The sequence below is a fragment of the Myodes glareolus genome, chromosome X (genome assembly GCF_982192425.1).
Source record: "Myodes glareolus chromosome X, mMyoGla1.1, whole genome shotgun sequence".
NCBI classification, from domain to species: Eukaryota; Metazoa; Chordata; class Mammalia; order Rodentia; family Cricetidae; genus Myodes; species Myodes glareolus.
The window spans coordinates 77,444,494-77,468,063 of NC_142053.1; the positions used below are offsets into that span (position 1 = coordinate 77,444,494).

At 44.4% G+C, this 23,570-nt stretch overlaps 1 protein-coding gene across 1 annotated transcript; it reads right to left on the minus strand.

The window, feature by feature from the left end:
* Positions 1 to 319: 319 nt before the first annotated feature.
* Pgk1 (phosphoglycerate kinase 1) lies at positions 320 to 21,743 on the minus strand. The gene is made up of 11 exons (XM_048417667.3): positions 21,577 to 21,743; positions 15,204 to 15,254; positions 9,307 to 9,462; positions 9,048 to 9,192; positions 6,859 to 6,962; positions 5,250 to 5,369; positions 3,148 to 3,262; positions 2,765 to 2,944; positions 1,333 to 1,510; positions 1,005 to 1,103; positions 320 to 764 (listed from the first exon to the last, which is right to left on the minus strand). Exons 1-11 carry the CDS (start codon positions 21,639 to 21,641, stop codon positions 724 to 726), a joined length of 1,254 nt encoding a protein of 417 aa, XP_048273624.1. The 5' UTR covers positions 21,642 to 21,743; the 3' UTR covers positions 320 to 723.
* Between the last annotated feature and the right edge of the window lie 1,827 nt (positions 21,744 to 23,570).

The following is a 23,570-nucleotide window of genomic DNA, read 5'->3' on the forward strand; positions in this document are numbered from 1 at the left end:
TTCTTCAAAGTATGAAATTAATAGACATGTTTGAAAATCTCAGGACTTAGAACCATGAAATGGGAATCAAGAAGAAAAGCCACGGTCACACTAGGCAATGTGAATCAAGAATGGGAGGAAGTGAGGCTTGTTTTGGTTGGTTTTGTTTATATCCAATTTTGAAATATTTATAGGCTTTCACTAAGGAATAGGCATGGGTCTAGTCCCACCTCCCCACTACTACAGCCAATCCTTCCATTCAAAATGTAGATAGATACTTGATCCCATATGAAGATTCTATTCTCACCTTTCCTAACAAAATATGACAGGAAAACTCCAGTTTCGGCGGACATCTTTATTAATAGATCATCAACTTCTCCAAATCTACAGCTGGAATTTCATCTTATTTCCATGCCGAGTCATGAACAGTGACCAAGCCAACCAGAGGCTACTCAAAGAGGACTAAGCTTTTGCAGCTCACTTTCTTTTCCAGGCAGACTATAAATAGATGCACTCTAGAACGCACAGTGGCTTTAGTCACTATGGGATTTAAGTGGGATCTTGAAGAATGTAGACAAATCCCGATGAAGTAAGGACGAGATGAGATGCTGTGCAACTGTTTAAGGGTTCCTGGTGCTGCATCTCGGTCACTAGCTGAATCTTGCACTAACACCAAATGGAGATGCGGAAAACACACTAAGTTGACTTAGGGGTTGTGCACAGGAACCAAAAGGCAGGAAAATACTAAACATTGCTGAGAGCATCCACCCCAGGAAGGACTTTACCTGTTTTTGAGAGAGCACATATACAGACAGCATTACTTTAAGACCTACTAAGCTACAGCTGCCCTATTTTTCTTACTGATAAAATAGGGGAGGAGTTGAAGCACTCCTGCATTCTTGGTCCCAGGTCAATTAAAATGTGTTCCTACCTAAGCCTCCCACCAAGTGGACTGCAGGTGCTAATATGACTGCTACTGTTCCCCACCCTGCCTTCAAATAAACCAAAGCAGAGAATAACCTCACCTTCCAGGAGCTCTAGACTGGCGCCACCCCCAGTGCTCACATGGCTGACTTTGTCCTCTGTATTCCATTTGGCACAGCAAGTGGCAGTGTCCCCGCCGCCTGTTGAATGAAGACCGGAGAAAAGTCTTTTGACATCAGAACTGTAAAGGTTCGACCCAAAAGGTTGCTAGCTAATGAACGCCCCACTGCATCTCAAGAGGAGCCCCGAAGAATGACCCCTCCATGACCTATCAGAGATTTAGAAAATATTAAGCACATTCCCCCTCTGCCTCCCCTGCACAGAGCTCCGCCACTGTTGCATTAGTGAGATTAGCACTGGACCCCTTACCTATGATAGTGATGCAACCCCTAGAAGTGGCTTTTACCACCTCATCCATGAGGGACTTGGTTCCCCTGGCAAAAGCTTCCCATTCAAAGACCCCCACAGGTCCATTCCAAACAATCTGCTTGGCTCGAGCCACAGCCTCAGCATACTTCTTGCTGCTCTCAGGACCACAGTCCAGGCCCTGGATGGTAGAATCAAGAGGATGAACCATTAAGAAAACTTACTAGGACCAAATATCACCTCCACCAAAACCATAATGTAAGGCTGAACAAACATCCAGAGTTTCTACTAGAATCAAAATGTACCCTTTAGTCTGTGTGTAAACACCCTTTGACAGAAGCATTCAACTTTATGGATCAAAGAAGGGACTTGCTCAACGGCAGCCAAGATAGGTGCTTCTCAACCTATATCGATTCTGACGGCAAACAAATATGTGCCAATGTCTGGAGACATTGTTGGTTGTCACAGCATGGAGCCAGCACAACTGACAACTTGCAGCTAGTGATACTTTACATGTGTCACAATGTAACAACGGCCTTGCCACATCTATTTGAGATGTCAATAGAGACAGAGAAACAACATTCAATTCTTCAATATATCATAATCTCTAGGAAGCCTTGCTCAAAAACAATGTATTGGACTTTATCTTTTTGTCTTGGGTTTGTTTTTAGAGATAGGATCTCACTATATACATTTGACTGGCCTGGAATTTGTTATGTCGACCAAGCCCACCTCAAACTCAGATGCCTAGCCTTCCCCTGAGAGTACAAGGATTAAAGGTGAGTGAGTGCCACCATGCTTAGTCTGGATGATTTATGCTTATTTTTATGCATGAGTATATCTACATGTATATGGGGCCCAGAGGTCAGACAGGGCACTGGATTGTGGGGAATACACACATGCCATGTAGAAGTCAGAAAGCAACTTTTGGAAATCTGTTCTCTCCTTTAGTTTAGGATTCAGAAATAGAGCTCAGGTCAATTAGGCTTGTGTGGCAGCCACTTTTACCCACGGAGCCACCTTGCCGACATGATAGCTTGCTTTAAATGGCTCACAGTTAGCCATGTAATCCAGAACAGCTCAAATCAGGAAGGAGTATAATACTATCTCCAGCGTTAGAGCGCTGCTAAATAAACACTGAACAATATTCAAAAAGTGGGTTTGCTCTATTATTGCTAAAACAGCAGCAATCTGATAGCACCACTTCTACTGATGGAATTGCCCTCAAGTGCCCATTGCAACATTTCCCACACTGAGTTCCATAGAGATTATTAAGATAATGTTTTTGAGGGGAAGGGGCACAGCTCAGTAGCAGAGCGCTTAACATCTGTGAAACACTCAGCTGGATCTCCAGCGCCACAAAAAGTATCTGCTAGATGAATGATTGCTCCCAAGTTTCTGAGCACTTACATAACCAAACACACGACTGACTCACCATCCAGCCAGCAGGTATACCAGAGGCCACCGTAGCTTGGCCAGTCTTGGCATTCTCATCAAATTTGTCAGCAGTGACAAAGTCAACAGGCAGGGTAATCTTCACACCATTCTTCTCAGCTTTAGCCATGAGGTCTTTGACAATCTTGGCTCCTTCTTCATCATACAGAGAAGTTCCAATCTACACAAGAGAGTCAAGGAGATGAAGTTCAGCCTCTGAACTAAGAACATTACTAACCCAAAACAGACAGGAGCATAACTATATAGTAATACAGGAACAAAAGACAAGCAACTTCAGATGATATGAAAATGGTTTTAGGACTTACATTAAATTCCCATAAACTGCTATCACCATATCCCAGCCACTTGTCACTGGTTTCATACCTCCATGTTGTTGAGCACCTTAAGGAAGGTAAAAGCCATTCCACCACCAATGATCATCTCATTGACTTTGTCCAACATATTATTGATCAGCTGGATCTTGTCTGCAACTTTAGCTCTAGAAGGGAAAGGAAGACTCATCACCATAAGCACACAATTGGTGAGTATAGTGCTAAACTCAAGAGACACAGCAGGAGACAAAAAAAATGCCCCCAAACGGCAAAAGTACTGCCAAGCTTGGACACATTTCTCCAACACTTCATACTTTGAATAAATCCTTTGAAGATTGCTCCAAAACAAGGGTTTAAAAAAGGATATTCTTGCTGGGCAGAGGTGGGGCAAGCCTTTAATCCCAGCACTCAGGAGGCAGAGGCAGGCGGAGGCCTCTGAGTTCGAGGCCAGCCTGGTCTACAAGAGATAGTTCCAGGACAGGATCTAAAGTTACAGAGAAACCCTGTCTTTAAAAAAAAGATTTTCTGGGGTTAAGGGTATAGCTAATTATGAAAACACTTGTCTTCCATGGGTAAAACCCTGCATTTGATCCTCAGCACAATAAAAACAGAAAAAAAGACCTTCCTTATCAACCACACCCTCATCCAAAATTCAAAGTTCAGACTGCCAGATTAGTAACTGATGATCTGCATGGAAATGGTCTCCATAGACTCATATTTGCATACTTAGTCTCCAGTTAACTAGACAGTATGAGGAGACATGTCACTGTGAGTGTGATTTAAGGTATCCAAACCCATGCCAGGCCCAGTCTCTCTGCCTGCTGCCTGTAGACCCACAAAAACAGTCAATTCTTTAGGGTTTGTGCTATCCTTGGCTTCAAGTGTTCAGAGATCTTACAGCATATGCCCTGTGGTTAATGTAGACTGCTGTGTTTCAGTCTTATTCTAAAACCTGATCATGCCAGCAGGTGGCATTCAGTCCCATACTTCAGATCTTCAGAAAACCTAAGAGTCAACCCAGGCAGTTCAAATGCTAATTTGAAGAAGCCAGAGGCCAGAGTCTGATGCTTTTAACTCAGTAAAACAAGAGTCCATGTTTCCAAGAAGTAATCTTTTTGCAAGAAGACAACACAAAAACCTATACCCACCTAGCTTATTTTTAGGCCCCTAAAACGGGGCTCATGAAGCCTAGAGAGCAACTATGCTCCTGCTCCATGAAACTGACACCCAGTTCCAGAGTCAATTTTCATCAGGAAATGCTGAGTGCGCTTACTCATTTGGAAGGGAAAACCCAGCCCAGAAGGGTCATGGTCCAGAGAGAGGCTGCCCAAGCAGCTATGCCACCGCTGTGCCCCCGGAAGGGCAGCTTTCTCATCCTTCACTTCTGAAAGGTTTTCGGCTAAAGTATTACATTACACTTACGCACACACTGCCTTTGCCCATAAGAACATAAAATAGGGACGTGATCTGGAGAGTTAAGTCTAAATGATACTTCAAACACGGAAGTTCATAGTTATCCCCTGCCAGGTTCTAATACACCAACTTTGAAACTGTTAAGAGCCTTGAAAAGCTGTGGCACAAGTATGTAATCCTTCAGGAAGCTGAAGTACGAGGGTCAGGGCTCAAGACCATCCTGAACTACAAAGCCTGGGGTATGAGAACTTAAAGAGGGGGAAAGAGCCTCATGACCCCCTTCAAAGGTTCTTTCTCCATTTTTCCCTGTGGAACCATTTTCAGCTCTCTCTACTCTTCTGTCCAATGAAGCTGGCCTACATAGACCACATTAAGAGGCCCACATGCCTTATGCATTCCAGATAAATTGGGCCAATAAGTGGTGTGTGTAGGGAGTAGCCTAGCAGAAAATTGAAGAAAGAGCACAAGTATCTTTCTCTGGTTCCCTCTACCAGATGACGTGTCCTCTATCCCCTGACTAAAGACCTCCTTTCTCCACTACCTCTCTGGACTGATGGCTCTTATTAGTCCCAGACTATTGAGGGGCTTCCCTAAACCCCACCCTCACCTCTCAGCAGTCTCTTTATTAAACTCTCAGTTACCCAATGTGATTGAGCTGGCTGACCACAAACCACCCAAGTTATGATTGACTCCCAGAATAACACTATCCACCAAAACATGATCCAAAAGTATTCTTCATACCCTCCCAATATTGCCAGGAAGGGTCGTTCAGGACTTTCCAAAGCTTTGGCAAAGTAGTTCAGCTCCTTCTTCATCAAAAATCCACCAGCCTTCTGTGGCAGATTCACACCCACCATGGAGCTAGGAGGAAAAAGAGAAAACAAATGCTTTCAATATCCAGTCAAATTCTACCATTTTTCCTAGACTCAGAAGCCAGCCAGCTCCTTACCACTAAAATGCTTTCACCACTTGGGATACTAAGAGACCATGGCTTCATCCCTTAGTTACATTTCTGACAACCAAGGGTAAAAAACAGCAATGGACTGAGGTGGAATTTAATATACCCAGGATCTGAGCTAGGATCTGTGTAGCTGGGTGTTTCTGTGAGAATCCCAACAGTAGGAGTAGGGGCGTCTTAGTCTTTTGCCTGCTCTTGGCACTCTTTTCTTCCTCCTACTGAGTTGCCTCGTCCATTCTTGATGAGAGTATGTGCCTAGGCCTATTTTAACTTGTTAGGCCATGTCCAGTTGCTATCCCTGGGAGGCCTGCTCTTTTTTAGGAAGGAAAACAGGAGTGGATCTGGGGAAAGAGGAAGTGAGGAGGACTGGGATGAGTGGAGGGTGGGAAAACTAAGAACGAGATATAATGTATGAGAGGACTTATAAATAAAACAGTTAAGTACCTAGTTAGTGGATGAGATCACTTGCTGCTCTTACAGAGGACCTGGGTTCATTCCCAGCACCCACATGGCAGCTCAAAACCCTCTATTAACTCCAGCTCCAGGGGATCAGATGCCCCCTTCTTGCCTCTGAGGGGACTGCATGCACATGGTACAGATAAACATGTTAAAAATTTAAAGATACCCAGTTAATAGTTAACAGATCAAAAGTGGAATCACAGTTGATAAGAAAATAGATATTTTGATATAATGTTCTCAAATAAAAATCTATAAAGTTAAAGAAAGCTCTTCCTGAAGCTTCACAAAATGTTTTACCACTCAAACATTTTGTCTCTATTTCCACTTTGAATCAAGATATTTAACACGGGACAGATAACCTCAAGTAGAAATAAAAGTTCAAAGGATGAATTTGTCTTGGGATTTTCTTAATTTAGGTCATCCTAGAGACCCCTGGAAGAAGGAACCTCTTGATCAAATTGACCTGTGGGTATGTTTGTGAGGCATTGTTTTGATTGCTAATTGATGTAGTAAGGCCCAACCCAGGATGAATGGTAGCATCCTGAGGCTGGTGGGTCTGGAAAACTGGCTAGCCCTGGTAGCATGGGAGCCCATGCTTATTTTAATTCCAACATTTGGGATGCAGAGGCAGGAGTATGTCTGAGTCCAAGGGAATCCTGGTCTGCATGAGTTCCAAGCCCATCTAGTGCTACAAAATGAGACTCTGCCTCAAACAAAGAAAAAGTTAGCTGAATAAAAGCCAGTGAATAAGCAAGTAAGCCAAGCTTCCTTCCCTGATTTCTCTCAATGGATTGTGACAAACCATACAAACCCTTTTCCCCCATAAGCTGCTGTTGATGTTTTGACTTTTTAATCACAAGAATAGAATTTGAGCTGCTCAAGCATCCAAGATCACTGTATTCTGCCTGGTACTACTGACAAAATTCTCAGTACCTGTGGGCTCGGTGTGCAGTACCAAAAGCATCATTGACATAGACATCCCCAAGTTTGGACAGTGAGGCTCGGAAAGCATCAATTTTGGCTGGTTCAGCTTTAATCTGCAGAAAAAAAAATGAAAAAGGAAAATTCAACATAGCAAATATTAATGGCTCCAAAAACAACTTCAAAAGAATTTCAGGCCACCAAGAATCCTCTTGAACATCTTAAAACCCTGAGTTAGTAGTAATAAATTTTACTATTAGCAGCAAGGTCTATTCCTTCTCTGGGTCCCTTGGTCATTTCCTGTCTCCATTGCCTCCTTCTGAAACTCGTACACATGTACACACACAAACACTAAATACATGTGATAAAAATTTAAAACTAAAAAAGAATGAGCGAAAATATGATCAATTAAAATTTTCATTGAAAAGATGCCATGGAAATTAATGATCCGGATATTTCTCATTTGGACCAGGCAATGGGTACAAGGCAGGTAATGTAACTCTAAAAATAACCATGTGCATACAATAGCAAATTATGGGAGTGGAAAGATGTCCCAGTGGTTAAGAGCACTTGCTGCTCTTCCAGAGCTCACAGTCGCCTATAAAAATAAGCTTTTAAAACTGAATTGTCTTCATTTCATGTGTCCACTTTGAACTTATGACTGGTTCCTGCAATTTCAGGCATTCTAAGTCATTAGACTGAATAGCCAGTAAATTAACTAAAAGTCAGACTAGCATAGTCAGTTCATTGATTCCTAAATAAAACACTCCATATCAACTTTCCAGTTGCCGCTTGCCATTTCTAAGCACTAGAGTTTGGGCATCTTGAGTTTCAGTTTAAAAGGGCACTGAATTTTAGGCTAGCACTTGAGTAGTACTGTAGCAAGACCACGCCAAAGCATGGCAGGGCCAGCTCAGGGCCTGTGCTGCTAAGAAAAGAAACTGAGAGCGGGCACACCAGATGACCTTAAGAAATGTCAGAAGTCAAAAGGGGACTGACTGATAAATACCTCAGAGCATCTTGTTCTTTCAACTTTAAAGACCCAAAGAGGGGAAAGTACTAGGTTGTGCCCTTAGCTAACCAAATGGCAAACACAAAACCATGCTGAGCTAGGCAGTTTTAATATTCAATAATTGAGGTCAGGTGGTGGTGGCACACGCCTTTAATCCCAGCATTTGGGAGGCAGAGGCAGGCGGATCCCTGTGAGTTTAAGGCCAGCCTGGTTTACAAAGTAAGTTCCAGGACAGCAAGAATTGTTACACAGAGAAACCCTGTCTCAAAAATACCAAAAAAAAAAATTAGTAATTAAAGTCTATTGTCAAGCCTAGCGACCAGTCTTGTGGATTGTCTACAGCAATTGACTACAGGACCCACAAAGCCTCCAACATTTTACTATCTGGTTCTTGGTAGAAAAAGCTTGCAGATCTAATTGCCTGAACTATAAAGTCCAACAACAGTACCACTAACTTAAACAAAATGACTGCCTGCCTGAAACCCTAGCTTCTGACGCTGAGATTTGTTTGCTTAGGAAATGAGGATGACACCTGTACCTATTTATCTTACAGAGACTCAGATGAAAACATTACATTTCACGAGAGAAAGCCTTGAGTCAGCCGAGAGGACAGGCTGATAAACCCAGCGCTAGGAAGGTGGAAGAGATCAAGAGTTCGAGGTCATCCTAGTAGGCTACATCTCAAGTTCAAGACCAGTATGTAAGCTACAGGACACCATGTCTCAAACCACTCCTACCCCACCCAAGAAAGAAATGCCTTAAGTCCAATGCCGTAAGTGATCTCACCATGACCATTACATTCATGGAATACTCTGGTTACCCAAGCATTCCTGTACTTTTCAAAGGCATTTCAAAAAGTGAATAGGAAGAGAGCTTCTACAGTGCTGGTCACATTTCCTTCCCTCACTGGGGAGTGATTATATATTGTGTTTACTCTGCTCTGCGACAACTGGTAACTCATCACACTGTGCATTTAAATAATTGGTTTCTACAGTGCTGAGGATTGTACCCAGGACACACTACCCTAAGTTTCACCTGTGGCTCGCATTTGTACATTTTTACAAGTATGGTATACTCAATTTCAAAAGGTGTTTGGGAAAAATCAAGGTAAGCTTCCACTATCCTTTCCTCATGGCCTCACACAAATTCAGATCCTAAGGATCAAGAATATCAAAGGCACAGATCCTACCTTGTTCCCAGAAGCATCCTTTCCCTTCCCTTCTTCCTCCACATGAAAGCGGAGGTTCTCCAGCAGGATGACAGTGCCAGCTGCTGGGTTGGCACAGGCATTCTCAACTTCTGGGCCCACACAATCCTTTAAGAAGAGAACATCCCTGGGGGGAGGGAGGAAAAAGCAATGAAGACTGGAGCAAGCTGAAAGCTGAGAACTAGTGACAGCAGGCCTTACCTCCCCGCAAAGCTCACCAGCATCAGAGCCCTGTACTTACTTGCCCAGCAGAGACTTGAGTTCTGCGGCAACTGGCTCTAAGGAGTACTTGTCAGGCATAGGAACACCATCAGGTCGGCCCAAGTGGCTCATAAGGACAACCGACTTGGCTCCATTGTCCAAGCAGAATTTGATGCTTGGGACAGCAGCCTTGATCCTATAAGCAAGAGAAGACAGAAGACAGGAACAACGTTCTTCCTAGGAATTAGTGAGAACCATTTTAAACAGTAACTTTGTAAACTACAAAGTTTCCTCAAGTCTGAGGCTTGCAGAATTCAGGTTTGTACCCAGGAGAAGACAGACATGATAAAACCTACCACCTGGAACTACACAGTCTCAACATAGACCTGTTCCTCATGTAGAAAAGAACTTAGCCACCGGAAGCTGCAATCTATGGCAGGACCTGCAGGGGAGGTTAGCCCTTGGCTTCTAGGGACTGGGGATGCAAAGCCTGGCATACACAATGAGCCCCAGGGCAAACTGCACACGGTGCTGCACACCTGGGATCCCAGCCCTCGGGGAGAAGAAAGAGGATCAAAGTTTAAGATCATCCTCAGTAACAGCAAATGTGGCCAGTCTGGAGCACAAGAGACCATGTCTATAAACCAACAACCTTGGCTCTTAAAGCCCCCCCTCCATTCTCTTGCAAACTGTCCGCTGTTTCTATCCTCTGAATAAGCCAGGCAATGCATGACCAACACCTGCTCCCTGCTAAAAGTCTGAAATGTGAGTAGTTGCTAGGTAGAGGATACTTTTGTGATGAGAGCCACTTGGCATGAACCCAAAAGAAATGAAATTAGCATACAGAAAGATATCTGCACACCCAAGTTTATTGTAGCATTGTTCACAATGGCTAAAATGAAGACTTCACCTCGTTGCCGCCCATTAGCAGGTGAATGAGGAAAAAAAGAGGTATCATTCAGTCACAAAAAATAAACTCTATATACACATAAAAAAATCAATATGGGACTGATGAGATGGCTCAGAGGTTAAGAGCACTGGCTGCTCTTCCAGAGGTCCTGAGTTCCCAACCACCACATGGTGGCTCACAACCATCTATAATAGGTTCTGATACCCTCTTCTGATATGTAGGTGTACATAAATAAATTAAAAGAATGTAATATAAAAGATGAAGAGCCAGGTATTGTAGCATATGCCTGGAACCTAACACCTGGAAGGCTGGGGCAGGACTCCAAGCTCAAGCTCAGCAAAAGCTGACACCCTGTCTCAGAAAAATGTTTTGAAATAAAATCTTTCTTATAATTTTCTCAAAGCAACAACAGTGCTTCTGGACGGGCACTGGAGAAATTGCTCAGTGGTTAAGGCTTGTAGCTATTCTAGAGGACCTGCATCCAGTTCCCAGCAGCCATGTCAGCTGGCTTACAACTACCTCTAACCTCACCTCCAGTGTATCCAATACCCCCTGTGCACTCCACAGGCAACTTCACAGTGCACCAATCCCCGCACACACACACACTCTCTCATATAAAAATATATCTTTACTGTTGGGAGCCACCTGGAGGCACAGGTGGTCCTGCAGTTTGGAGGTAGCCACGTGGGGCTGAGCAACCCTGCCTGCACCCTTGCCTGCACATGCTCAGACCAGCAGAATGGCATTAACCAATCAGGACAGCGTTCAAGCCGCTCCACCGTTTAAAAGCAGATGCCTCGGGACCCTACTTCCTCTCTCTAAGCTTTCTCTCGTCCCTGCTCTATCGTCCCTTCCCCCAATTTTCCTCAAGGGAATGCTCCAAATAAAGATGTGACCAGAGAAGGAATTCTCGTTTTTGGTGGGGTTCATTCCTGCTGGACAGGATGGCGCCCCGCAACTGGTGCTCGAAACTCCGGGACGCTGAGGGACCCTGACAACTACGCCGGGGGACCCTGAGAAAGCCCGGGAGAAAAAGCCAAGATCAGACACCAGCACAGAGAGCCTTGAATTTCAGAACTCTGAGAACATGGAGCGGTGAGTGACGTCGGTTAAAATCCCCAGAAAGGGGAGGAAAAGAAATGTAAAAAGGAATTTCAAAGGATAGGCCTAAATAAAAAAGAAAATACAAAAAAAAAATCAAAGTTAAGGTATCTGAAAGAAGGTACAGAAAGCAACGGGGAAGAAAAATCCCTTAAGTTCAGTGCAGGAGGAATGTAAACAGCAGCAAAAAGGGCGAGGTTTACGGTTGGGAGATCCGCGGCTTCCTCCGTGCATACTCGCTGATAGAGACTGGAGGCAACAGTCTCGTAGGGAGGCGAGCTTGATCACTGCCTTCCCTGTTCTTAAAGAGCCACAGAGCTTTTGGAGGTGATTTTCGCCTAATTTTGTTAGAGAGCTCAGTCTCTGGCTCTCACGTACAAAAAACTTTAATTTTTGACTGAGAAAGACAAGCTGCTTGATCGTGCTGAGAGTGCTGGCGGCAGCCGGCCCGCCTTTGAGCGGTAATGCCTGATTAAAAACACGGAAGTGGGCCAGGCACGGTGGTGCACACCTGTAATCCCAGCTACTCAGGAGGGAGACGCAAAATTGCACTCTCCAGTGCTAGCTCGTTCGGGAGGCATGGCCATGCTAACCAGTTGCTGGCGGGAAATTTGCTGGAGTCCTCAGAGGCCTGCGAATAGCCAGGTCGCGGGCAGGCTAAAGTCCGTGTGACATCAGAGGCTATATGTCCCGGCCTTCTGGCGGGGCTATGGTTTTTGGAGGACTTTTTCAGCACCTGAGCGGACTCGCCTGACTGAGGCGGAAGCTGCGTGGTGAGCAGCGGCGCCATAGAAAGCTTAGAGAGAGGAAGTAGGGTCCCGAGGCATCTGCTTTTAAACGGTGGAGCGGCTTGAACGCTGTCCTGATTGGTTAATGCCATTCTGCTGGTCTGAGCATGTGCAGGCAAGGGTGCAGGCAGGGTTGCTCAGCCCCACGTGGCTACCTCCAAACTGCAGGACCACCTGTGCCTCCAGGTGGCTCCCAACATCTCCCCCTAATTATTGTCTTTAAGAGCAATAAGGCAAAACTATTTTCCAATCTGGTCCCCACCTAGACGCAGCATGCCAAGGATATCTCTGCTCCCACCCATTCCTAAGGAAGGAAAAGGCAAAGTAGAGTAAGAGATAAGAGGTTGCACAGGGTGTTGCTCAAGTTGATGGTGTGAAACAGCTGCTCTTGGCACCGCCCAGAAGGTCATCTCTGCTGTCTCCGCACGAATCTTCCACAGCAGGACACTCAGCATCCACTGGGTCGTCTTCTTTATCTCTCTGGTCGGTCTCGCTGGCATCCAGATGTATGTCAGCATTCCTAGAAAAACATAAACAAAACTCTCCTCCCAAATTAAACATTTAAGAGTATTAAAAACTCTCAGTGTAAAAATTCAGCACAATCAGTACTGGAAGTAGGCTGGTTTTGAACTTAGAGATCTGCAGGTCTCTGTAAAGACAATAATTAGGGGGGCTGGAGAGATGGCTCAGCAGTTAAGAGCATTGCCTGCTCTTCCAAAGGTCCTGAGTTCAATTCCCAGTGACAACTGCTTTGGTTTTTAAACAATAGAGGGGGACTACACTACCAGTGACAGCTTCCCCCAGAGAAAGGATTTCTCTTGCATTCTATACACTTAATTTTTAATTCAAAATTTTGCTGGTACAGGCAAACAAGATTTGCTTTTTGAAACAGAGACCTGCAGATCTCTAAGTTCAAAACCAGCCTACTTCCAGTACTGATTGTGCTGAATTTTTACACTGAGAGTTTTTAATACTCTTAAATGTTTAATTTGGGAGGAGAGTTTTGTTTATGTTTTTCTAGGAATGCTGACATACATCTGGATGCCAGCGAGACCGACCAGAGAGATAAAGAAGACGACCCAGTGGATGCTGAGTGTCCTGCTGTGGAAGATTCGTGCGGAGACAGCAGAGATGACCTTCTGGGCGGTGCCAAGAGCAGCTGTTTCACACCATCAACTTGAGCAACACCCTGTGCAACCTCTTATCTCTTACTCTACTTTGCCTTTTCCTTCCTTAGGAATGGGTGGGAGCAGAGATATCCTTGGCATGCTGCGTCTAGGTGGGGACCAGATTGGAAAATAGTTTTGCCTTATTGCTCTTAAAGACAATAATTAGGGGGAGATGTTGGGAGCCACCTGGAGGCACAGGTGGTCCTGCAGTTTGGAGGTAGCCACGTGGGGCTGAGCAACCCTGCCTGCACCCTTGCCTGCACATGCTCAGACCAGCAGAATGGCATTAACCAATCAGGACAGCGTTCAAGCCGCTCCACCGTTTAAAAGCAGATGCCTCGGGACCCTACTTCCTCTCTCTAAGCTTTCTCTCGTCCCTGCTCTATCGTCCCTTCCCCCAATTTTCCTCAAGGGAATGCTCCAAATAAAGATGTGACCAGAGAAGGAATTCTCGTTTTTGGTGGGGTTCATTCCTGCTGGACAGGATGGCGCCCCGCACTTTACAAAGAAATTCTGTTTCTGAAGCTAGTACCCAAGACACCAGGGAACTAAACTGACTGAAAATGTTACTTCTGAAGTCTTCTGTTTTTTTTAAGAGGGCTAAAGACAAACCAAGCCTTCCCACAAAAAAAAAAAAAAAAAAAAAAAAAACTTATTTGGGCTACTTAGAACAATTTCTGGCAAATCTACAAGTAAATTTAGAAATGACTGATACTGCCGGGCGGTGATGGTACACACCTTTTGTAACATGAGGTCCGGCTTGTTGGGGTTTCTGTCCCACCCAGTACCCCAACAAGCCAGCAAGTCCCAAGGAAAATCACACGGAGTCTACATTAGGTTATAAACTGATTGGCCCATTAGGTCAGGCTTCTTGTTAACTCTTATAACTTATGTTACCCCATTATCCTTATCTATGTTAGCACATGGCTCCGTACCTTTCTCAGCAGGGCAGGTTACATGCTGCCTCTTCAGCGGTCTGCACAGGAATGCTGAGAGCTTCCTGCTTCCCAGAATACTCCAAGTCTCTTTGCTCCACCTCTACTTCCTGTTTGGCTTTCCCGCCTATACTGCCTACCTGGCCAGTGTTTTATTGAAATATGATTGACAGAATATAGACAATTCTCCCGCATCAACCTTTAATCCAGTACTCGGGAGGCAAAGGATCTCAGTGAGTTTGAGGCCAGTCTGGTCTACAAAGCAAGTTCCAGGACAGTCAGGACAGTTACAGAGGAACCCTGTCTTGAAGACCAGAAAAAAAAATTGATATTAAAATCCTTCTCTTGCAGTTTGTTTTGCAAGTTAATGAAACTTTAACTTTGATTTTAAAAGTACTATCTCCAAATTCCTTGAATTTTTTTTTTGAAACAAGAACTTTCTCAGGATGTTTTGCTGATAGTGAAGGATTTTTTTTATGGGGAGGGTAGTCTGGAGTTTTCTGCTGGGTTTTGCCTTAAGATATTTTTTATTAATTCTTAAGAATCATATAATGTATGTTTTATTAATTACTCATTTGGGTTTGTTGAGGCAAGTTTTAGGATAGCCTAGAATGGCCTGAAACTGGCTTTGTAGCTCCTGCTGCTTTCAACACGACTTCCTACCTCCAGCCTTCCAAGCACTAGCATCAAAAACAAGCTAGAATTTTTGTTTTTTGAGACAAGGTCTCTCTATAGACCTGGCTATCCCAGAACTCTCTATAGACCAGGCTGGCGTTAGTCTCAGAGAGCCACCTGCCTCTGCCGCTCAAGTGCTGGGATTAAAGTCATGCACCACCACACCCGGTATAGGTGACTTTTTTCCAGTATTTTTCATAAACTGAGAATAATCAAATTCACATTGACAAAAAAACCAGGTTAGTAGAACCAAACAAAGTCCTATGGCTTCAGCTGCTGTAATCCCCAGCACGTAAAGAAATCTGCATCCCATATACTCATACATCTTAAACCTAAGTCGCGTTTAGCAGTAATCTTACCTTTGGTTATTTGTTATCTGGTTGTTCTTCATAGGAACATTGAAGTCCACCCTAGAAAAGAAAAAGGCTTCAGTTTCAGATCAACTTCTTGGTCCCTTAAAAGTTTGAACCTCAAAAGTTCAAATATCACCTTTAAAATAAGAGGCGTTAAAAGAAGGTTGGCAAGATGGCTCAAGGGGTACAGGCACTTGGTACCAAGTCTGACAACCTGAGTTTTATCCCCAAGACCCATAGGGTGGAAGAAAACCAACTTTTGCAAGTTGTCCTCTGAACTCCACACCTGTGCCTTGATATGTACATATGTCTATGTATACACACACACTAAATGTCATTTGAAAACTATTAAATGAAGACAGTACTCAGTCACAGGCAAGAGTGTTCACAGTGATCGGGATAGGCCAGACGGTGATTCTGCAGTATGGGTTCATGTGCTTGAGCTGCTTACACAAATGTGCTCACTTCAAAGAAATCTGAGTATATAATTTGTATCTTTTTAGATATGTAGCAAATAATTGTTAAAGAAATTTCAAACTATAAGAACTTGTCCAGGAGATCTGGGAAGCTTAAGGTGATTACTCCGAAATGTATATTTATTTTGGCCTGGTATTCTCTTTTTAGCCTGGTGATATCTGTAGCATTCTGCCGGGGTGACAATGTGTAACATATCTTGATTCTAATTCTTTTGATACTGATTCTGGCTCCTTGTGAAAACATTCCCCAGAAGAAAAGAAAATTAAAAAATAAAACACATCAGGAGAATTTCATTTCATTCTTTTCAGAGAATATCTGGCACACTAAGAATAGGGAAAAACCTGGGCTTCAGTACCCAGTTGATATAAGTCACTGTTAAAGAACCTGAGGAAAGAAAGGAGTGAAAAGTTCCTCAGCCCACTGACAAACAGGCAAGTGGAAGGCAAGTGATTAAAATGAAAGCTAGTAATATACTGACCTAACAGATTACTGCCTTATTCTATTCTGTGGCGCTGCTGGGGATTGAACCCAGGGCCCTGGCTATGACAGACAAATCTACTGCACCCATAGATCCCCAGCCATTTTACCACTAGGAACCAATTCTTCTCAACTATTTCCTGTACTGTGGCTGATCTTAATGTCGAAGTTTTGTTTGCCATGATTTTGAGACAGACTCATTATAAAATCTAGCTTGCTTTCATCTCCTGAATAAATGCTGAGATTAAGTATTAGATTACTGTATCAATACATCCACCAAGACCATTTTTAATTCATTTTCTTTTTTGTGGGGGAGGGTGGTTCTAGGCAGGGTTTCTCTGTGTAGCCCTGGCTGTCCTGGAACTCAATCTGTAGACCAGGCTGGTCTCAAACTCAGAAATCCACCTGCCTCTGCACCACCACTGCCCAGCTTATTAATTCTTCTTAAATCTGAGAAGTGATTATAGTGTCTAACTCATAATTAAGAGAAACAAGTTAGTGAATAACAGAAGGCTTAGAAGCGGCACAGTATCATGCAAGTGTTGGCTGTTATTATATGTTAATGATTCTCCAAACTATAATTGTCATTTGACAGATCAACCATATTAAAATCATTACTGAAAAAAACACCTAGGGACTACGGTACAGCGACAGGACTGCTACTGTCCTTGTTTGTGAAACTCTTTGCCCTTTGCAAAGCTTTTCACTGCTCTTCCCTCCTGTCTGAGCAGTGACCCCAAGTCCTGCAGAACCCAGGCTTCCTTCCACTAATGCGCCTCACCAAGGAGTTTAAGGGACACAGCCCTTGATTCGGATTGAAGAAGGCCTTTAAAATTAAATGGCACTATGCCTCTGAACAACGAAATACACTCTTAGCTGGTTTCTGGCACCTCAGACATCCTCTTTAAATATCCTGAGCAGGTCCTTGCCAGCCTTAGTTCAGACCAAAGCGGATCAAGTATCCTATTACCATGAGCCTCTCCCAGCCTCCCAGGAAGGCTAATGGACAAAAGGGTTAACTGCATAGGAGAAAGAGTGGTGCCACCAAAACCTAAGGAATGCCTTTAAGCTGAAATACCCAAACCTCTGTCCAAGCTCTGATGGCCTCTCGATCACTTCAACCTTTACCTATCATCTCCTAGACTCACAACTCTGCCTGCACTAGCTTCTCTTCTGAGGCCTCCAAAGGCGGGAACAGCCTTCCCTACACATCCCACTTATTCCTATATATAATGTGCACCTTTCTCCACGTCTCAGGAATACTCAAGCTTTGCCTAAGGACAAGGTCAGGTATCACTACATATACCAGAACGGCTAAATTAAAAAATGACAACTGTAGCCAGGCAGTGATGGTGCACGCCTTTAATCCCAGCACTCGGGAGGCAGAGGCAAGCGAATCTCTGAGTTGGAGGACAGCATGGTCTACAAGAGGTAGATAGATTCAGGACAGGCTCCAAAGCTCCAGAGAAACCCTGTCTCGGGGTGAAAAAAGATTACAACTACCAAACTTGCAGTGGCAATCTGTGCCTCAAAAACCCAGGTTCATCCACCCTTTGCTGATAAGCCAATTAGAACAGCCAGATTAAATAGCAAAAAAAAAAAGCAGAAAGACAATGATTTAATGTTACCTCCATAAGACACAAAGAAATCCAGTGGCCCTCCAAATCCATCTTCAGAAAGCTGCCCACCACTTACACACCTTTATTATCTGTGTAAGGTGTAACTTTGCAGGAAAATAGCCCAAGCTTTTCTTCTCCATGCATGAGATTCCTGTTTTAATCGTCTGATAGCCAAAATACCTCCTAAGTATATATTCCTTTCTGCCAGTCAGTTTTTCTATCACCCAATACTGATGAGGATACAGAAAAACTAACCACATTCCTAGCAGGAATGTGAAATGGTGAACACCTTTGGAAAGCTATCTGGAGATCCCTCAAAAGGTTAAATATGGGATCGCTCAGTCGCAAAATGCTTGCAAGCCTAATTCTAGGTGTCTTACCCAAGACCCATGTGGTAAAACCAAGAATGACATCCCCCCCCCAAAAAAAATCCATAGCAGCTTCATTTGTAAAAGCCTTAAACTGGCAACAACCCAGCTAGCACTCAATGGTTGGATGAATGATTCAACTACAATACACCCATACTGTGAAAAAGTATCCAGCAATTCAAAGTTGGTACATGCACCTACTTGGGTAATTATTAAATGAACGTTGAGTGAAAGAGTGCATCTCCAAAAGTTACATTCTATTAATCTGTATATGCCATGCTTTTGCAATGACAAGTATTAAAAGTAGAGCACAGGTCAGTAATCACTGGGGATTAAAAGTGGAGGGCATGATTAGAATTAAGTAACACAGAGACAAGACGTCTTGGTGGTGATCAAACAATCCTATACCTTGCTTGAGGTAGTGGTTATACAAATCTACCTGTGATAAAACGCTAGAGAACTAAACACCCTTTACACCAATGTCAAATTCCTACTTCTGATTTTGACCTACAATTATGTGCTATGCAGCCACTGGGAAAAACTGAGTTTCTGTACAATCTTTGCAATTTCCTAGAAATTTGAAATTATTGAAAAATAATAATTTTTAAAAAACCACTAAGTTAGAATATCAAATCTTAAATCTTGGGAGGCAGAGGCAGGTGAATCTCTGAATTAGAGGCCAGCTTGGTCCAGAATGAGTTCCAGGACAGCCAGAGCTACACAGAGAAACCCTGTCTCGAAAAACAAAATACAAAACAACAAAAAAACAAAACCACAAACAAGTCTTTATTGAAATCTCCCGGTTTCAAGGCCAGTTAGTTCTACTAACCGCTCAGAGAAACCATGCCCACTGGTGCCGCGTGGTCTGACTGCTAAATTACACCCGTATGATTCCATTTTCTTTCTTTCCACTAGGACTGTTGCTTTGCAAGTCACAACAAAACCAGTGAGTTTGGAAAAAAAAATAATTTAAATTAACAAAACAGGAAGGTACAAGAAAAAGAGAAGTACTTTACCAGCAAGCAAAGGATGACTAGTAACCTGTGAGTGGAAAGAAAGGAAATGACAGGGCAGAAATCAGCGGGAAATTTACTCAAATGACCTTGTAAAATCAACATGAGTTGGAGGGAAGGAAAAAAAACTGTTAGTGGAACCTGCTGGGGTTTCTGGCTATTTTAAAGCTGCTCCAAAAGGAGCTTGGGTGTGACTGAGTGGGAGAGCGCTCAAGCATAAAATACCTCCGGGTTGATTCCCAGCACATCAAAAATAAATTACCCCAACAAATCACCTTCCCTTGCCAATTCAAACCAAGGGACTAGACAAGTCAGGAGACGAATATCTATCCTTCTACAGGGCAGAAGGGAGGCAAGTAAAACAGCCACTCCTCCAGAGGCCCCATTTCTGAAGCACTGCCAATAACTACAGGGCACTGAAACAAGTAGGTATTGAGCTCTCCCAGGCATGGCCGCCCAGACTGCTCTAAAATCTAAGCCTACAATGCAACTCCCTATTCAAGAAGCATTAATAATGCGGAAACAAAGCAACTCTGCCAATATGGCCTTAAAAACAAACACAATGTATCCATAGAAAAGGAAAAAAGATTGTAAACCCCACACAGTCTATTTCAAACTGTCCCTGGGTCATGTCCAAGAGTTGAGAATCTGACTGGTGACTATGAGACCTAAATTCTAGTCCCAGTTCTACCACAAACTTAAGAGTTCAATGTGTCATCAATTATCATATTGCTAGTTCAATAACCTTGAACATCTCCATTGGCAAAACTGGACTAGCCAATCATTTCAAGGCTCAAGGTTAACCTGTGTCAAGTGAAATTTGACTTGGTGCAAAGGGGAAAAAAACTGTTTCCTCCATTCTTATCCCCAACCAGAATTAATTCCTCAACTGGAAGAGAACACAAAGCCCCAAACTGCAATTACAGGAAGGTGACCAACACAATGTCCCACACTCTTTCAGCAGCTGCATGCATCTGGAAGGGCCAGTCTCAAGTCAGTGGAAGTATAAGTATTTTAAACCTTTTAAGCCAGTTGCAGGCCAACATCTACCTTCTTCGTTTCACGGGGTCAATCTCATTTCCTTGGAGCACCATGAAGAGCTAAAACCTGCCCTTTAACCCGAGGGTGGCTGGGATCTCTACTCCATCGGGATTACAAAGGTCTGTCCCATTTGAGACATGTGTGCTTTGCATGAGCACTGAGTTCTGGTTATCTGCACAGCAAGAAAGGGTCACCTGCAAAGTTCGAAATATGTGGCTGTACAGTTCTCGAACTCCAAGCTGGAGAGGTAGGAGAGCCTCTGCTCCCTTACACGCGTGTTAGTATCTAAAAGATGCCCTCATTCGAACTGGCCCAAATTGTGAAAGGGACCAGGATTACGTCATTCACACACTCCCAATCAATCAACTGCTTCCAAAAAAGGTCAAGCCGGCAGCAGTCACTGCGATTATCTATGGCCCTTCAAAATTACCATCCTTGTGTCCTATATCTACACGAACAGCCGAGTTCATCAGTTACGTATCTCACCATCATCCTTGACTCCTGAAACACATTATAAATTAAGAAAGGCAGAAGGGTGTAAAGTCCCATATACGCTAGTAAATTCTGTCAGGTAAGGGAGAAGCCAACTTAATAAATGACCAGGGATCCACGTGTGCCGACTAAGAGTGCCATGTGCGTGGAGCCTTCCTCACTTTAACATCCTGCTTCTCTAGCCACCTCTGAGGGTGAGGTTAGAAGCCTCCAACTCTGGGTGGCCACACCCTGTATGTGTCACAACCCTGATGCAAACCCCAAGCAAGGCCAGGAGTCCAACGGCAAGGTAGGGCAGCAGAGGCCTGTTATATAAGCTGTACTGAGCTTCATCCAGTGGGCCTCACCCTCCCACCCACAATTCTATGGACAGAGAGAGACCTCCACTCCTGAGCATTTCGAGCAACATCCTCTGGGGAAGAAATCCTTTTGTACCGAGACCAATGAAACGTGGGCGGTTTCGAATTCGTCAGAAATGGTCCAAAGACCGTGGGGGAAGGGAAATTGGCTAAATGACCTTTCAAGGTCCCTCCACTGGGGCCTAGAGATTTGCAGGATAAGTATTAGGTCCCGTCTCGTTACAGGAGATGAAGCTGCATTTCAGAAATGGAAGAAGGATTGACTCCTGGGAATCTGAACCCTTTCTTGGTGGGATCCACTCCCTAAAGGGCACTATTGGTCGCTTTTTATGCTAGAAGCAGTTAGGAAGCATCAAACCCGGACAGTATCCGCCCCAACGGGGTGAAGTGGACACCTCTGCTCTGCTAACCCGGGACCCCCGAGACCCAGCTGAAAACTAAGTGCAACTTAGGGTGCACGGAAAAGCGTGCTTGCCAGGGCCAGAGAAGCTGTGCTAGAGACCGAGGGCATGAGAGCCGCAGTACAAGATTACCTCATCACGACCCGTTTCCCCTTCACGTCCAGCTTGTCCAAAGTCAGCTTGTTAGAAAGCGACATTTTGGCAACGCGGTAGGATCAAGAGGCTCGGTCCTGAGGAAGAGGAGACCTCAGCGGCGGACGTGCGCTTTTGAAGCGTGCAGAACGCCGGGTTGCGGGAGGACCAGAGGGCGCCCGCCCCGCCCCTGGCTCCGCCCCTGAGCATGCTCTTGGACCCGCCCCTTCCCGGCGCTGCTCCCAGAGTACGAAGCAGCAAAGCTGCGATTGGCCGCCGCCCATTAGGCCGGTCCGCTTCCATTGCTCCGAGGCGCTGTCCATCTACAAGGGACTGGTGGGACGTGCGACTTCCATTTGTCACGTCCAGCACGACGCGAGCAGCGGGGGAACCTTCCTGACTAGGGGCGGAGTAGAAGCGTTCGCAGTGGGGCCCCGAAAGAGGGTAGCGGATGGAGCCTCAGGGTGGGCGTGGAATGTATGCGGAGCCTGAGACCACTAGTGCTGCCTAAATGCCCAGCCCGGCTGCTCAGCAGCGCATGCTCCGGACTACCTTGGGAAAAGCAGCACTCCCACCCGGTGGAATTCCCAGGGGCCTTTTCAAAATCTTTGCAAATGCCATCTCCTTTATCTTCAGCTTTCTCAGCTCCCAAATGGAATGCTACATAAGGCCGGCCTTAGTAATGGAAACCTTCCAGAAGTCAAAAAAGGACCAGGTCATCCTCCCCTTTTTATAATAAGAAGTGCAGTGTAATTGCCGTGGTTACTTTATTCATTGTAATGGCGAATACGTTCAGCATGTGTCATGTTAACTAACAATGCTCATAAAACGTCTAAGTACGTTCTGTTATTAAAGATGAAGTAACTGATGGACAAAGGTTTAATGTCTTACGTACGCATGATAACAGAGCTTCTAAGTGATTATTTCAATCCTGGGCCACTGGGATTTAGACTCCTTTGTGAGTGTAGCCTAGTGGTAAAGTGCATGCGAACCAATCTCCAGCACTGGAGAAAAGTCTAAATCTCTGCTGACACTAATTTGGACTAAGGATGCAAGGTAAACGCTTGCCTACGGTTTGAGACGAGGCAGCTACTTGATGAAAGACACGTGAGAAATGTAAGCCCTTCCCCCTTATTCCCCTGACGCCCAGGAGAAACTGACCAGACCACTTCTGGAAATTACTATATTATGGGAAGTAACTCAGAAAATAGCATGTGTTTTCTCTCACATGCATGTGTTATATAAGCTTATATATATATGGAGAGGGTAGATGCAGGTTCACAAAGGGGAGGAGGGGTTAAGAGAACAGGGGGAGAAGTAAAACGGTAACAAAAGACATGTGACGTGGAAGAGACAAAGAACTTCGGGTAACTGAGGAATGCCGAGAGCCTCCGATTGCTTATTCAACACTAAGTGGTCTGAAATTGTATACAATCGTACGCATACAAGTAACTTTATACAGAGTGAGATGGTTGTAATTGCATATTTAGGTACACAGAGAGAGAGAGAGAGAGAGAGAGAGAGAGAGAGAGAGAGAGAAAGAGAGAGAAGAAGAAGAAGAAGAGAGAGAGAGAGAGAGAGCAGCCATGAATTGGAGAGAGGGACTGCACTTTTATATCTCCGGCTTGAAATAACAATGAGAAACAGCCTAAGAGGAGAAGAAGGCTGTGAGAGCTGAAAAACAGGAAAATAGAGAAATCTACAATTATACGTGTGAGGCCAGATATGGATCAGCGCTTTTGGGTGTTGTAGCAATGTTTAAGACACAGTTTTCATCCGAGCAGAACTGAGACACCCTTCGTTACGGTCAGTTCCCTCACCAGTAGCTCCTATTCCCTTCCTTCACTGCTTGCAGAAATCCGATTTAATAGCGTGTTGGTATAGTGACCAGTGCTCAGCAAGGATAGGCTTATGTCCTAGCACCAAGGGATAAATCACTGGTGACCTAAGCCTGAGTCTGGGAATCCCATCCCCCACACGCCCTTTTGTCACAC

Excerpts from the sequence above, each read along its gene's own strand:
- Pgk1 (XM_048417667.3), bottom strand. The coding sequence starts at position 21,641 with ATGTCGCTTTCTAACAAGCTGACTTTGGACAAGCTGGACGTGAAGGGG. Across the intron at positions 15,255-21,576 it reads GGGAAACGGGTCGTGATGAG|GGTGGACTTCAATGTTCCTA; the intron begins GTAATCTTGTAC and ends TTTCTTTTCTAG. Across the intron at positions 9,193-9,306 it reads CTCAAGTCTCTGCTGGGCAA|GGATGTTCTCTTCTTAAAGG; the intron begins GTAAGTACAGGG and ends CCCTCCCCCCAG.